This window comes from Zosterops lateralis, assembly GCF_965231275.1.
Source record: "Zosterops lateralis genome assembly, chromosome: 7".
NCBI classification, from domain to species: domain Eukaryota; kingdom Metazoa; phylum Chordata; class Aves; order Passeriformes; family Zosteropidae; genus Zosterops; species Zosterops lateralis.
In genome coordinates this window covers 17,850,611-17,867,911 of record NC_139767.1, presented here as the reverse complement: position 1 = coordinate 17,867,911, position 17,301 = coordinate 17,850,611, and the positions used below count along the sequence as shown (strand labels likewise).

General features: G+C 38.8%; 1 protein-coding gene across 2 annotated transcripts in view; it reads left to right on the top strand.

Annotated features, from left to right (window-relative positions):
• LOC310911435 (mitogen-activated protein kinase kinase kinase 20-like) overlaps positions 1–17,301 on the top strand; it is a 65,941-nt gene that overhangs the window by 6,785 nt on the left and 41,855 nt on the right. For both annotated transcript variants that reach the window (XM_083864931.1, XM_083864932.1), the window contains exon 2: positions 120–309. In XM_083864931.1, coding sequence (XP_083721057.1) covers positions 151–309 — 159 coding nt within the window. In that variant the 5' untranslated portion in view covers positions 120–150. The remainder of the gene's footprint in view (positions 1–119; positions 310–17,301) is intronic.

The following is a 17,301-nucleotide window of genomic DNA, read 5'->3' as shown; positions in this document are numbered from 1 at the left end:
GGGCCTGTGGATTTAACTGTAGTCTGCTTATGATTCTGATTTTGGGGTGACTGAGCATAAGTGAGAAAGTCCATAAGTCCTTGACGCATGTGCATTAATAAAAGCTTTTCTCTTTACAGGTTTTGCTGTGGTATATTTTGTCATTATGAGATGTCGTCTACCAGTGCTTCATTTGTGCAAATTAAATTTGATGACTTGCAGTTTTTTGAGAACTGCGGTGGAGGGAGTTTTGGGAGTGTCTACCGAGCCCGATGGATTTCTCAGGACAAGGAGGTGGCAGTAAAGAAGCTGCTCAAAATAGAAAAAGAGGTAAAAGTTTACTTTTCTTTCACTTTGTCTGCTGTGGTAACAAGAACAAAAATGCTTTTCTAGTGTTTTTCATCCTCTAGGTAATGCAGGCAAACTACTTTGGGAATTTTGTTTGTTTAATTACAAGCCTCTGTAAGCCATGAGGTTACAGTAAAGAGCAGTTAAGCTGAGGGGGCTGATTTAAAAGCATTATTGATCTACCATTCACTGTTCTCTCCCACTTTTCTTGTTTCGCAACTCTCCTCTGCCTGGCCCTGAGGAGGAGGAGAGCTGGCTGCACCTGTGGAGCTACTAGTTTCCCCTTGATACCACAGGCATGTTGCTAGATAGGAAGAGGCAGCGTTCCTGTCATTACCTGATTCCATTTTCTCCTCTTGACGTCTGCTCTGTGGTTCATGCTACAGGCTTAGAGTTGTCTCTTCCCTGCCTGCTGAAGATTTTTATCTAGGGCTCCACTAGCTCCTAGTTAGTCATAGCCACATAGTCATAGTTTGGTCTTGCAATGAGGTAGTTTTAACCCTAACTGTTCTGCCAGTCACCTTCTCTTGGGGCATCTCGTGACCTGGAAAGGCAGTTGGGTCCTTAGGGGAATCTTAGGGGAAAAAGGCAATTGCCCCTTAGGCAATGTTAGGGGAAAAAGGCAGAATTAGCTACATGCACCTTTACTAGCTGAGGTTGGTTTGTTGTGTTGTTTTGGGTTTTTTTTTTAAGCTTTTAAAATTTGCCTGAGAGTCCTTTTGACCCCTCAGCTTTGTACAGTTTGAGCAGAGACATGGTGTATGTGGTCCTCACAGTGCTCCAGTCAGCACCACTGATGGAGCAGTGAGCACAGCCCAGTGTAGTGATGGACAGCACAGTTACTGGACTGCTGTTCCATCATGACTGTGTGTAACTTGTATACAGTATCCTCAGACTATTGTAGGAAGACAGTTACAAGCTGGAGGACAGTGGAGCAGTGCTAGGAATAATAGACTTAGTAAATAATCAGACATCAAAGTTCATCCACTGCTGCAGCAGTGGAGCTGCCATGATCGTGTCACGCTTAGTGATGTGATAAGGCATGTTTGATCATGATTAATCATGGTGCTGTCTAAAATAATGTGAAATGATCTCAAGATTTTTCTAGGACAATGGAAGATTTATACATTCTGTCCAATGTCAGTTTGTGCTGTTCTCTTTATTTCTACTATTTGTTAATATCAAAAGATACATGAAAAGTAAAATTTGTGCTATGCAGTGTCAGTAATGTGCTCCTTAAAAATAATCTGGCTGGCAGATCTCCGTCAGGGTCAGTGAAATACCTTTATTGAACATATGTGTTTCTGAAGGGGTTGCACCCGTATCTGTGCTAGACCTGTTTTTGTGTACTTAAAGCATATTTCTGAAAGTAAATTTAAAAACAATATTGCTACATCTTGTGATGGAATCAAACTTAATGGAATGGGAAAGGATGGAGAAAATAAAATGTATTTTTATTGAATGGTGCAACTGTGTCAAGTAATACACAGCATTTTCCCAAGACAGCACAATACAAAGTTCAGCTTGGAGTAGCAAGGAACACAGGTTGTACAGTAGGAAAAGGAAACCATATGCCAGGAAGAGTTTATTATCATTTAAGGGTTTATTTAGGGATTAATGAAAACTTGGAATTCAGTAAGAGCTCATATCATGGTGCTGTTGGGCAAATTAGGTTAATTGTTTTGCATATGCAAATCAGGATCAAGTAATTTGTAGCAACTAGTCATGCTTTATCTTGGTATGTAGCACTGGGAAAATTGTTGTTAGGCATATGTGGTTCTGTTGTGTTTACAAGAGTGTAAATGAACTGCAAGAGCAGCCCAAGGGACTCTGCAAAACACAGAATGGGGGTGTTGAGAGGAGGTGATGAGTATCATCCATCAGGATGAGTTGACAGAAGGGGAGCAAGTGCCTTCCATCGCAAATTTTTTTATTTTTCTTCAGACTGGTTATAATTTGAAACTTAAACTAAACAAGACAGGTTATGGAAGCAGCTTGGTATGGGCACTTTCTCTTGGAAGTTTTCTGAGAAGGTAGTGGAGAGGCAAGTGGTGCTGCCTTAAATAAGTCTGACAAGCTTTGGCAGAACTTCTCTGTCAACAGCCTTAACGAATTTAAAAGTGAGAGCTTAGATACAAAAATTGCATTTTCCTATGGAGAAAATGATGAGATAGTTTAATCTAGTGCAAAAAGTTATTGCAAGAACTAGTGCTTGGAATTTGTAGCCAGAAAAATTAGAATGGAAAGAAAAGCACAAATTATCAGGAGTGAGGATGAGTAACACTTGGCACAGACTACAATTGAAAGGAGTAAAGATGGAGAATCCTTTTCATCTGTCTTCTCATTGAGATGTCTTTTTAAACAATTATTTTTGTCAAGTTGTTGAGCTCAACACAGAAGCATTTTGCTGAAGTATAGTGGCCTGTGCTGTACCAGGGACCAGTTTGTGGCCGAAAGGTCTTCTGACCCTAACGGCTGTCACATGTTTACATATGCAGCATCTTCATCTTTAGTGATGACAATAATGAATGTCTGTGACTGAACTGCACTGAAAGTTGTGGTGAGTTAATGACTCTTCTGATATCAATACAAAAATAATTTGCTGTAACTCTTGTGTATCTGTATTTAGTAGATACTTGGATACATTTAGTCCAAAAAATGGATTATTCTGTGCATTTAGACAGTGCTCTCAGGCATTCTTGGGTTTGGTCCTGTGTGGGGCTGAGAGTTGGATTTGATTGTCTTTGTGGGTCCCTTTCAGCTCGGCATAACCTGTGACTCTGCTCTTTCTAGTTTATTTGGAAGGAAGTGTCCTTTTATCTCCATGACTGCATGTCTTGTATTTCTGTTAACTGCTGCCAATAATCCATAACAACTGATTAGAAGGAAAACATAGGAGAGTTGTGAAAAACTTGCTCAGAGGCATTTCATGCTAGCCAAGTGCAAGGGAGCAAGCCAAGTCAATAGAGCTATGGTATCATTCTGCAAATATGTTCTATCTGTGTGTCATTTTATTAAACAAGCCAATCACAACCAGCAAAGATTGTGAAGGTTTTATATTAGCCAAGGGGCTAACAAGTTCTAACATGTGAAACAAAGCAATTTTTGTTCCAGCATAGCATACTAGAATATGTGCTTAGAAGAACTTACAAATACTTGGAAGAGTGTTGCTCGGACAGATTGCTTTGAAACTCTTTGAAATCTGAGAAATACCTCTGCAAGGCATTAACTTTTTATAGACTGGCAGTAAAATGCAACTTTATGGGAAGAGAGGTGTGTTTATGGGAAAAAAATACACTTAAACAGGTCTGATAGGAAAAAAAATATATATGCTACAAGGCCTTGATTAGACTATCAGGTATAAAACTGGGCAAGAATTGTGCTGATTAAGTAAAACATAGGAATGTGGCCTGAGTGATTAAATAGCAGTGAAAGAAAAACTAAGTTGCCATTTTATTATCTAGTACAACCGCTGTAGTGGTTTAGGTTTAAAGTAGGAAACAGGAGTTCCCAGTGAATTGTTTTATAGAAAATTAAGCTGTCAGCATCATGTTTATGATGCATGTGGCATAGTAGAAATGCCTCCTGTAGCAGGATCTGTCCTTTTGCCCTAAGTGATAATTGTGTCCACTCATTGAAGAAAATTGCACATCTACTGCTCCGGAAGTTATTTGGTATTTTTGTGACGGATTTATATGAATTATTAGATAAACCTGTAATTTGGCTCCCACTGAAATGAATGGGAGAGACTGGGGCCAGGGCCTTATTCTGCAAATTGCTAGCAGTTCTTTTGACTCCATTATCTTGAGCAGATAACTGCTGGAGAGAAGTGTTAGAAATGTTGTTTCATGCCTTGCCACGTTAGCTTTTCACTGAAGAGCACTCACCTCCTTTGATTGCCCATCTCTGAAGTTCACCTGTTATTTGTCATTGCTTTTGAGGGCTGTGCTTTTGGTGGCAGTTTGTTGGCAGCTGGTGTGTGGAGTGTGGTTCTTCACTAAGAGGTTTATTACTGCTGGAATTTCACCTGAAATTTGTATTTAATTTTAATACCACTGGTCTCTGAAAGTACTCCATGGTCCATAAGCAGTCTCCATGGTATTGATGGGCAGCAGTATTGCTTCAGCCATTACAACCAGGGTACTTGGGTACAAGAGCACTTGATTTCATGCAGTACATATGTTCCTGGACTCCTTCAAAATGCTGGCAGTGGTCTGTGCAAACTGCAGGAGAGTAGTGGGAAAAAACCCCAGTAAAATGTAATTATAATCTTACTGGGAAATACTTAAATATTTCTGGTGAACTAGCAGAACTAACTTGTGGATAGAAAAATTTAAATTGAGCAGGAATAACTGTGCATGCTTTGTTCAGTCACGTCTGTAATGCATTTGGGTTTTATGACACTCAAAAATAAAAACATGCTTTCTCTAGTTTTGCTGCTGTATTGCCTGGAGTCTGACTACATGGAAGTTAATTTTATATTTTCAGGGCTTCTTGTATGTGATATGTATGTTTTAAGCTTTAGGGGATATTTTAATGCTTCATATAAATTTTCTTATGTCATATAATGCAGCTTGTTCACTTTTTTGATTTTTATTATTCACTTCTGGAAAGGACTGTCCAGAAGACATAGAATATGCTTGTACCTTCTGTAGGGGATGAGTTAAGTATAATCACATGCATGTCACTGGACTTACCTCATTCATGTTTGTAGTGCTAAAAGAGAGCATGTGATAATTTTAATGTGGGTCATGAGAGTAAGGACTGGCAGTGATTTGCAAGAGTTACAGGAGAAAAACAACAGAGTAAAATAAAGGAAAACAAACTGAAATGGATAATTTAATCCTTAGAGGACTAAAAATAGCAGATGTTCTTTTTCTTTGTAGTTTGTAGCTGGTATGGGTGCTCTGGTGGCGGCCTTGAATGACTTTCCACACTGGGTCCTGGCTGTAATGAAGGGCAATTTCGATGCTCTATTAGTATTTTATTAGCTCTTTCTAGGAGCTTCTACTCCCTTACCTATCTCAGGTCTGAGTCAGCAAGTATTGAGAGCGATGAACAGTGAGAGAGGGCTTAGAGGTTGTGAAGTTTTGCAGGGTGTAGTGAAATATATGAACTTTCCAGGGATATCTGCAGCTATACCAAAAAATTACAAAGTTCACAGTAAGTGATCTCACGGGAACCCATCCAGCCCTGTATTCATTCAAAGAAAAACAGAGTCACAGAATCAACTAGATGGGAGGAGACCTTTGAAATCAAGTCCAGCCTATGACCTAATGCCCCCTCGTCAACTGGACCTTGGCATTGACTGCCACATCTGGTCTTTCCTGAAATACCTCCAGGATGATGACTCCACCACCTCCATGGGCAGCCCATTACAATGCTCAGTCACCCTTTCTGTGAAAAACTTCTTCATGATGTCCAGCCTGAACCTTACCTGGTGCAGTTTAAATCTCTGTCCTCTTGTCCTATTGCTAATTGCTGGGAGAAGAGACTGACTGTTGCCTCCTTTCAGGTTTACTGCTATGTGATATAAGGTGCTAAAAGGAGATAAAACTGTATTTATTATACCAGAGGAGTGTCTTAAAATGTGTCTGTTTTACAGAGTGTTATTTTGCAAGGTTTTCTGTTTGGTTTTTTTTGTATATTTTGGTAAAGGAATTGGCTTAGAGCACTCCTATTGGTGCTGACTAGGAGATTCTCAAAAGGTATCAAGAGGATACTTAGAACCCTTTATAGACTGGAAGTTGTGAAAATTGCTTCAGATGCTCCAGCTGTTGTGTATTCTGCATCTTGCAGGATAAATAATTTTGGATAGGACAGACTTCTGCAGTGAATCTGACTGATTATTTATTTGCCCTATTCTTGGTTTTTATTCAAGGGATAATTTTCTTGAGGACTTTATTTTGTAAATGAATGTTGTATTTCCAGGAGTCAAGAAAGTCACTGCATGAGGTTCTCTTAGTGGATGCTTTGGCTAAAACCGTGTTCTAAGCGTCATGGCATATGTGTTGCAACCAAAATATTGTCCAAACCCCATTTTTGGGAGACACCAGTATAATAAAAGATGTAGCATTGCCAGAACACAATTACACTTGTGAAGAACAGGCTTAGTTTCATTTTGTCTGTTTTAAGATACTTCATTTCTGTGTCTCTCCCTCCGGAAACAATCTTGGAAACACAGGAATCCAGACATAGAAAAGTATTTGTCTGTATTCTGCTACAGCTTTTTGTAGTGGATTTTTAAAATCATTTATTTAAACATTCTTATACTAAGTTTTTCATTAAATGAGTAACAACTTGGGAGTTGCCTCATATGAATAACAAGTATTTGTAGTGCAAGTGTGTGGATTACTGTTTTTTTTTTTTTACCAACTTAATTTGAGATTCTTACTTACACTGGCTTGTATATACACATTTTTTTAAATCAAGCCAATTTTGGGGTTAATTTGATATGGACATCAGCTTCAGTGAAACTAGTGTGTCAAGGCCCACACTGGCAGTATGTGGCTTCAAAAGTTATTTTGAGTTAGTTGAGACATAATAACTGTCTGTGGTGTAAACTGCTGGATTTTGTACTAAAATTGTAAAGGGATAAGTGCACATGTCCTCTTGACTGTTGGCCAGTGTTGAACAGTTGCTACGTAAACAAATTTGATTAACAGGTAAATTATTAAGCTAAGATGGACCAGATATGTCTGTTGCTTCCTTTTGCTTGTCTTTTGAAGTGCCTTAAACTTTGTAAGTGAGGAGTAAAATTACCTTGCATGTGCTGTTCATTAGGGATGTAGATACAGCTTCCTTAGCTTGGTTGAGTCACAGGAAATTACTGTGTGCCTGATCCCTGGGTTAGGAATATCTCTGAGGCTTGGACCCTTTTATTTCAGATATCTTCAATTGTAGTGCTTTTTTTTTTTTTTTTTAGAAGGCACAGCATCTGCAAGTGAACAAATTTTTGGGCTGGTTTCCTATAAATTGTGAATAAAGGTTGTTTAGAATAGGGAGAAAATCTCTGATTGCTGTGAAAACACTCTTATCCGCTTTGCTATCCACAACGTGCAGCCTGTTAGGATATTATTAAATATTCTTTACTTTGGTAATTAGTTTACTTCCTTTGCATATAGTTTACTTCTGTTGCATATTAGCTTAAATATTATTCTGTCAATTGCAAGTTTTTGTTTAACAGTGGGTTGCTCACATTTCCAGTAGATACTTGGTTGCAATTAAGAGCTTTTTTCCTAGGGTGGTTTATTTTGTTTGTTCATTTCTTTATTTTAGGCTTTTTGTGTGGGTTTTTTGTTTGTTTGTTTTAATTTTATTTTTATTTTTCCTCTAGATATGTTTCTTCTGTTTCAGTCTTCTTTTTGCGTGGACTCAGTTGCTATTTATAATTTGGAGGAGAGGTTGTGTTGCTTATTTTTTTATGCCAGCAACCCTTGACATAAAATGGCAGCTCTTTTGTTTCCCCTCCCACGACATTTTCTGACCCTGAGCTTCTGTTGAAGTGATTAACTGCAAAATAATATTTTTGGATGTTTAAGCTGTCCTGAAGCTTTTCTGTAGGGATCTCACGGATTCAGAAGAAATCCTTTTTTCTCAAAGCGCTGTTTTAGGCTGTTGCAGGCTCAAGCAACTGAGGATTGGTTGAAGTTAGATTTATGTAGACATTTATTTAACTATATGGTTTTCTTAAAACTAGATTACAAGTAGAAAATCACAATGACAGGTGAGTGGTAACTTGAGAGATGATAAGTGATTGCATGTTTGAGTCTGATGTGCTTTGAGGGACAGTGACAATTTAAATGTCTGTGACCCACATTGAAATTTGTTGGTGTTGCAATTCCTGGGGATGCTAATTAAATAACTTTCACTCACTGCAGCATACGGAGTGACAAATGGTTTCTGATGATCCCAGAGTAGCTCTTGAGGTGTGTGGAAGTATTGTTTGAATCTGACACAGTTTCTAGGTTGTTGTACGCCTGTGTGATGGTTCAGATGAAGTCAGAGACCTGTGCTGGAGTTGATGTGGTCTGAGTCTGGGGCCATTAATCTCCTGGAGGCCATTTTCCACAGGAGTGTTGAAAGCTGAGCATGGGGCTGCAGTCTCTGGCTGGGTCCCCAAGCTACCCGCCACACACGTGGTGGCAATGGAATTTTGGACAATGAGTTTTGTGCTTTTAAGAGGGCAGTAAAATACCCTATAGAACTAGATAGGCCCTGCTTTTACTTCCTTTTTTTTTTTTTTTAGTCCTTAATCTTAAACTGGCTGCTTGTGAGTTGCCTAAGAGTATGGGGCACAAGATTTCACTGAAAACAGAGTTTAAGAAAAAAGAAAATATATTCTAACTTGAATGCAAGCATCAAAATCAGTCTTTAATTGTACTGATGCAACTAAGACTGTAAGTTTTATTTCATATTTACCTATTACCACTTACTTAGGTGCTGATAGAGAAAGTTTCCTTTTTAAGAGGACAATATAAACAGTCACAGGAAAACATTCAGATGTGTTTATGTTAGCTGGAGGCTGCAGAGGAGCCCAGAGAACAGCTTCAACATTAACTCTTTCTTTTATACTCAGTTAATTATACTAACACACCAAGGAGATGAGGCCAGCATGGGCAAACACAGAGCTGCGCTTCTGATCCAGCTGCTTCCAAACTGCCCTGTTTCTTATTTTAAATGTTTCATCTGTTGCAGTTCAGCTACTGGGGAAGAATCCTATTTGCAAATACATGTTTCTTTGTTAGACTAATGCTTAGAGAATCTGAATTCTGCATAATTTCTATTTAAGAGAGTCAGCTCCTCAGGGAAACCACAGGGTGTCTTGCACACAGGAGGGGCCCCATATGGGTGCACCTCCTTGGCAAAATAGAGCCCAGTCCTTGGATGTCATTGAAGGGAAACAGTGTCACACACCTTCCCACTTATCTTCTGCCTCTGGTCGTTTATTTATCTTACTCCAAAACTCCTGAAAATTGAGGTTCCTTGTGGCTAAATGGTGGAGGCAAGGGAGAAAAAAAATTGTCTTATGATATACACGACTGACCAAATAGCTGTGGGTTTTGTGTATTGGGCACCTGATTTACCCGTAGCCACATCAAAAATACGCATGGCTTGTAAAATCCCTTGAGCTGTTGTAAGAGAAGTGAGGAAGCTCTTGGTAGACACCAGAAGATGAGATGCAGTTGCTTGTACCAATTTGCTCTTCGAAGATGGGAAAACCAAAACATAGGCGTGCAGGCTGGGCAGGGGAAGCCTTTCAGTGAAAGCTGAGCCACTCTGTAAATTATTATCTGGCAGAGGCAGAATAGGAGAGATGAGTAGGTTGTTCTCGAAACTTGTAGTTTGCTACAAGGAGTAGTTGCTTCACCCTCGAGTGAAGGAGTGGCATTTTCTGAGCCGTTATCTTTTCCTCTTGGAAGAGTAGAGCTGAGAAAGTGTCGTGCTTGCCTATGTGAAATTAGAGGGGGGGAAAGCACAGAAATCACTTCTTGTCTAATCTTGTAACAATTTTAATTTTAGTAATGTTAGATGCATTTGAGGCAAACCTTTCAAACCTGAAGTCTTATAAGTAGTGATTGGCGGCTTTCCATTTTTGTGAACTGTGTACTTTTAATCTCCTAAACTACAGAAATGGCTTTTTGACTTCTCTGTGGTGGGATGTCTCTGTATGCTCAGGATCCTGTGTGTAAGTATGTAGCAACAGATGGCTACAATTTGGTGCTGTTGAATTCCTCTTTCGTTTGGGTGTTGCCTTGCTGTTACGCCCTTAAGAGCTTGTGAGAACCCTAAAAGTAAATGCAAGATCCAGACTCCACTCAAAAGGAGCACACATTTTGGAGTTCTGCACTTTTGGGTTCTCGGGTGTTTATGTATTTGTACCAAAGTCTTTACAATAAAGTTACCTCTCCAAGCCGGTGTCTCATCTGTTCTGTGCAGAAGTTGGTAGTAATGTGCTTTCTGGCGCTGGATTCTGAGTGGTTTACTCTGTTCCCATTACACACCGATTCCCTGTCAGTGCTATAATTCTGGAAAGAGTCCTGCAGGTTTTCACTGACTGGGAATAAAGCTCAGTCCTCCTAGGATCAACAAGCGTTTTTTTTACTTAATAAATTTGAAACCTGCAGTAAGCAATCTCCTGCCTTTTCACTAGTATGATTCTGTGCTATACTGTGAGAAGTGGGATATTTGCTGCCTGTTACAGCTGTTAGTGAGATGAATGTGAAGTAACAGCACTAACAGGGTGCCTGACTCAAGAAATTTAGGGCAAGTGACACTTGATTCGGTAGCAACATTGGCATCAGCTGTTAGCTCTGGTGACATGGTCATTGCCTTGAAACTGTGACCCGAGTTTCCTTTTTGGGAAATGAAGAACCTGCAAACCCACTTCAAAGACCAGGGCAGCTGCTTTGTTTGTCTTTTAAAAATCTGTATTTCTGCCTTTTTGCTTGGTCAATGTTTAGAACCATTGAAAAAGTAAATGTGACATGGGGACTGAGATCCTGCAGCTAGAGCTCCTTTATAATTACATATTCAACCACAACCGCACAAAGGAAAATGAGAGTCCCTTTTCCTTTATGTACCTTATTTCAGTTTTCCCTTAGGTTTAAATTGGCGTTTTGGGCTATATTCTCTTGAGCCACTGAAGAGCTTATCAGAAAAGGAAGGAAACAGAGGGAGGGAAAGAAAGATAGATTTCCAAATGACAAGCGTTTGAATAGTTGAAGTTCAATCCCTAAAACAAAAAGTGGAATCTTTTTTTTTCTAAATAATGTGCTTTACAGTCTCACCTCTCATCTTGAGAAACATAAAAGAGCAAGTAAAAGAGATGACCCAAATCACAGAGTCCTTTGAAAGAAAAAATTCAGCTGTTTTGAACACTTACAATCAAAGGAAGTGGTTTCCCTAATTACATGAACTATGTGAAAGCTCTCAGAATAGCTCTTCCACCCCAGGATTCCTTGCACTTTAGAAGTTTGCATAAAAGCTCACATGGAGAATCAGATGCAAAGTGTTTGATTCAAATTTTATTAGGCAGAAGTGAGCATACATTCCTATCTCTGAGTTTGACAGCTGCTTGGGTTTGGACCACAAGCCTGGGTTTGATGGATTTCAGTCCTATACTTAAATCTTTCACTCTTCAGGTTCTCTGGTGAGACACCCCTATCGAGAAAAGTAGAATTGAAAAAATGGAGAAAGGATAGAGGGATTTCTTTGTGAGCTTTCAGTTCAGGACTCTTCATCCTGATTAGGCTGCTCATTGTTGTGAAAACCTCTTTGTGTACACAGCTCATATGAGGAATTTTGCTTTCTCACATTTTAAAGAAACTGTGTATCTTAAAATATATATTAGGAAGAATTGCGACTCAAATTCTACTACTTCAGTAGCACCACCATTTACTAGCACCACCATTTACTTCAATCCACCAAAATTCTGAATTCAGTAGAGACTTTGAACAAAAAAGCAATATTTTCAAAAGACTATTACACCTTGTAGCTTCTTTTTGTACATACACAATAATAAAGGTATGTTAGTCTAAACTAAACAGTGAAGACACATGAAAAAGTGCAGAACACTTCTAAAAGCTTAAGATCTCTGGTGCTGTCCCTGAGGATACAATACAGACTAATTAATGGTTTAAATATTTAAAAATAATACTTGCAAGGTTTGCAGTAATATGCAAGACACTTGCTCTGCACAATAATGACCTCAAAATGGTCTCATTCTCCCCTCAGAGCTAACTACAGTAATTATATCCAAATTTGATAAAGACAGAGATAATTGATAAAATTGACCTTGAGGATAGATCTTAAAACTCTTCAAAGTGCAACAATTCAAACTCAAGAAGAAAAAAAGGCAGGAGGGTTATGAGAGCCTTCTGCATGTATGGAATTGGCCAAATCCTCTTTATAGTAACACTGTATGCCAATCGTGAGATACCGCCAACTCTCCTTGAAGAGAATGAGGAATGTTTCTCTAGGTCCCTTTTTTCCTGCCAATGCTGTTTTGTTTTTTTTCTCCCTCTTTTCCCAGGCAGAAGGAAGGACATTACCTGGAATAAGAGAATCATGTCCTAGAAGTAAACACCCTCAGGAGGCCAGTGGTGTTGCAAGTAAAGCACGCAGCATAGTAGCAGCGTGTGTAGAAAGGAAAGGGAAATGTTGCATAGCTGGGGCAGGGTTATGTGTTATAGCTGTGACAGGGTGGAAAAACTTATTGCTGTGTCTTCTAGACAGTTGTGTCTCAGGCAGCAAAGCTTTACTAGAGGATGATTTTGCTTGGTTGAAGGAGAATGCTTGAAGTCATTCCAGGCTTGCTTGACCTGAGGGTGGCATGGAAAATTACATCTGCTTCTGTCTGACCCTTGATAGGAGTCAATTTCTTAGGCAAGGGTTTGGGTATGTTGGGCACTGGAAGATGGGATGCTATGGTGTATGTGATGTTGTTACTCTTCCACGCCAAAGGGCCTATTGCAGATTTGAATGTACTTTGTGCCACCAAACATCATGGAGCTCCTGGGCCCTGGATTCAGCTTGTGAGCTCAGTTCATTGTACTGAACTTTGCTAATCTAATCCTTGTCGAACTTGGAGCATAAATCAGTTAGTAGTTATGCAAAGACTACAGGCATTGCTGGAATAGGAAGAGATGCAAATTCTCTCTGCTGCTCTCAGATTCAGATTGGAATTGTCATTAGCAGCAGCATGATGCCTTCTCTTCAGCTCTTTAGGTACAGCCCAGGAGAGAGGTTTTGTTGGACTCTGTGTTTGACTCTGGTCCTAAAAGTGATCCCCCATATATATACAGTTCCTACTTCCTCTTTGCTGTTTCATTTATTGGAGGTCCTCAGCAAGCAGAGTGCAGGGCAATGGAGGAAGTAGTGCAGGTCAGTGGTTGTAAGCACAGAATAGACGATCTTCATTTTGTAACTGGCCTTTTAAACATTATTCATTCCCCATTAGGTATGTGTGATGTTCCTCTCCTATTAGTAAGTACAGACACGGGTAGTGGCTCTGGTACCTCTGGTTGTTCTGCCATAACTTCGGGGAAGAAACTGACTAGAGATATTGTTGTTTCATTGGAGAAAAGCAATGAGAAACAGACTTTTGACTTAATTTGGCATCCCGTAGTGGTGCAAGACCCTTGTGAGTTCCCTGCTCCTTGTAAGTCTGCAAGACTCAAAACTGCCTTCGTAGGTCACTCTATAATCAGTTCACTCTTCTAGATAGGTTCTTCTGCATTTCCACTTTCTGCTGAGTTCAGAGATACTGGTATTCAAGTTACTAACTTCTTAAAAATGTATTTTGAGGCTGACCATTTGTATTCCTGTATAACAAGGATTAGGAATGAAATAGTTGTTATTGCCATATATATGTAAGCTGAGAGCTATAAAGACACCTAGATAAGATAGGGAGTTCTGTGTACAAGAAATGCATCACAGAGAAGTAAGGGAAAAGCTGAAGTTATATGTCAGATATATATAGTAGAGTAATACTAATAAATGTGGATTTGACACTAAAAGCATTTTAAAAATATTGCTAGTTTTCCACCAAAGTTTTTATCTTAGCCGTTGTTTTACTTGAAATATTTTAGTTCTGATGGAAAAAAGATTGAGCTACCATAAAGGCAGCATGAAAAATCCCAAGAAAAAATAAACATTGGGTCAATGTTCATAAAGATAAGAGCTTAAAATTTGTTGCATTTTGTCTAGTTTTATTTTTTGACCATTGCTACCCAATAGAAGTAGAATTTGAAACAAGTTTCTATTCAGTCTTAGACAAAGAAAATTGACTTTTCTGAAAAGCAGGTAGAATTCACCATGTTTCATGCCAGATTTTTTGGACAGTTTCACATAAAACCATGATGTGTGTCATTCAGATAATGGTGATAGCTAATTTTCCTGAAAACCTCAGATTTGTGAGGTTATGCTTTGAGGTAGGTAAAAATCACAGAAAAATGCCTCTCATCCACAGAGGACTCTCATTCACTTCATCAGAGTGCCAACATCTGTAGTTGGCAACTACCTGCTTTTTATGCCTGCAGGTCACAGCTGTAATTTCTGTTTTGAAAGCTTTTTTAGTTACGTGGACCCCAGGTAGGGAACTATTCATACCTTTTCTGCAGGGACAGCTCATTTTTGAGTGACAGCTGGGGAGAGCCTTGTGCAGAGCTCTAGCAGCCCATGTGGAAAACAAAACCTTGTTGTTTTGCTGTTAAAATATAACAGGTAACACATCTTGTGAAGTGTTTTTTTCATAAGGGTGAGCTCAGCCTATCTGGTTGAGGAATACCTTCTGGAATTATAACATTTGCTAGGATTCCAATAAGAGGGGTTCCTATCAAGTGTTGTCCCTGTCATTAGCTGTAGTAGGTTTGATTTATCCATTCTAAGACAGGCTTTAAGTGAGTGTTCATCAAGAACATGATGGGGTTTTTTTCCGTGTGGTTAAATTACAGTTTTCATTATCAAGATGGAAAAATACTTCACTATAAAGATCATAGCTGCTTTAGAGGAGTGGATCAGGATGTGTAAGTACAGCTGTTGCTGTCTCTGTTGCGGTCTATGCTAGTTGTTCAGCAAAAGCCACTGTATAATGAGATTTGACTTGTTCTAGGTTATCTTACCAAGTTTCCTTACAAATACCCTGCAGATCTTAAAAAAATCACTGCTCTACCTATATATGCATAGCCATGGGTTATTGAGAGGGGATTAGTTTTGCCCATCACTTTCATACCAAAATGCCTTTCCAACAAGGTGCTTGTGAATTCTACAGTGACTTGAATCTCAGAATAACTTCCATTGATATTTTTCCATTTGTTGGGTCTGGAATGATCCCTGTGTTGCACATTAGCCATATCTTCTCACCTGCAGAGTATGCCAGGAGTCAGAAAGTTTCAAGTTTTGTTGTTCTGTTGTATTTTAGGAATGTTGAGGATTTTGTTACTGTTCTCCATAGTCAAAGCCAGTTTGTATTCAAAGTGATTGCGAGTAACTTGGAAAATTTCCCAACATTGAAAAGAGAAATGATGATTGCTGAAACTAAACAGTTCTATGGGAGCTCAGGTATTTCAGCCCTGCTGTTTAGTCCACTCATCTGTTGTTTCTACTAAATTGCTGGTGTTGCTTTGCAAATGGAGGCAGCTTAGTACTCCAGATCTGCCTGAATTAAAAATTACAAATATTGTGGACATTGCTCATTTCTAAACTCTTATATCAGTACAAATACATAGTTTATGCATGTTTTGAATGGTTTTACTTTATGTGAATAGCAGTAGTGAAATCCAAACTAAACTTGTTCTTGGCAGATCTGCCTTTATCAGATACCTTAATATTAAATACTCATAAAATCTCACATTGTATGCTGCAAAATGTAACGGTCCTGTGGGTGTATTTCTGCTTGAAATCTGTCTGAAAAATGAGTTATTTTTCCATAATCTTTGTTTCGTTTTTTTGCTTGTGTGGATTTTTTTGTAAATGGCAGTGTAAACGTAACATAGAATTTTTTCAAGCTTACTAATCATTCTGTAAGGATTTTCTGCAGAAGGTTCCTCTGCTTAGTCTCATCAGTCTGTTAGCAGCCTCTTTTCTCACAGATACCAAGTTTTTAACCCTTCTCATGAGGAAAACCAGCACCATGACCCTGCAGTTTCTTGGTTAGTGTTGTATGAGCTCCACGTGGTCATTATACTGAGCTGATGGAGGTCAGAGGGAGGACTGAGCCAGTTAGCTTGTTCTCACTCCCTCTTACTGCACAAGGCAGAGGGTCTGCTGCCACATCACAAGGACAAAGCCTCTGTGATTTTAGAGGGACCAGCCTGCTTTTCATGGGCTGAGCAAACCTTTGCAGTGTTTTGACAGGCACATTCTGAATTTGCTAGCTAGTACTTTTAATCCCCAGCCTTCAAATTATCCATAATGTACCAAGTTCTCTGCAAAGGTTGCTGTACAGAGCTATGGTAGAGTATAAAACTCAGTTTTCTTTTCAAATGGTCAATATCCAATACATTTTACTAGTAACGAATCCTATGGTGTTAGATGATGCAAATGAATTATTTTAAAGTATGTTTCATAAGATGGGGTGAGCCTAGAACAGAATACAATAAATTTATGTCCATATGCCTTATCTGTGGTACATTATGATAGTTTAACAGAAATGAACTGTGCTTTTTCTTCCTTCAAGATTGTAAACTTAGAGTCAATACAAGGTATTTAAAATGTGTATTTCTATCACAGTATCTCCAAAAATCAGATCTTTTTGGTTATATACACCAGTGGATTTACAATAATGCTAAAATGGTTATATAGTAATAAGAATTTATTAGTTTTCTGTACATTTCCACTTTTAGTCTCTGGGATTTGTAACAGTGTAGGATGTAATTTTGATGCAAATTTGATGCTTTGAAAGATTTGCTCAATCAAAATGCTTCAAAGTAAAAATTCTGTACGTCATTGTAGGTGCACTTATGAGAATTTAATTCTGTTATTTACAGAAATGCTGGTGACATCAATCTAAGAATGTAATTTAACTGTTTCCTGTGTGGTTTAAGAAACAGGATACTGTTTCTTAGTACAGCCTGAATATAGAGACTGTGTTGTAAGACGTAAGTGCTGACAGTTTTAACATGTAAATGGCTTATAGAAACCAGCTTTTTCTGGGATAAGTTATCGTCTAAATGAATACTAGAAAAGAAGCCCAAGCTCACACAGCTTTAAGTGCCATGCAGCTGTAGTTTTAAAACTAAGGTTGCCTATGGGAAGAGATGGTAGCACATGTATGCTGGGAGTGTGCCCATTGCAGCACTTGCTAACTGGTTATTTGCAGGTAAAAAATCTCACTGAGAATTCTTTGGCTTTGCCAAGTTCATGTGGTTTTCCTCTTGCATTGTTAGTATTAAAGACAGATGAATAGGTTTAACAAAAATTCTCTGAACTCAACAGTCAGTATCCTTTGCTTATTATTTGGGGCCCCCAAAG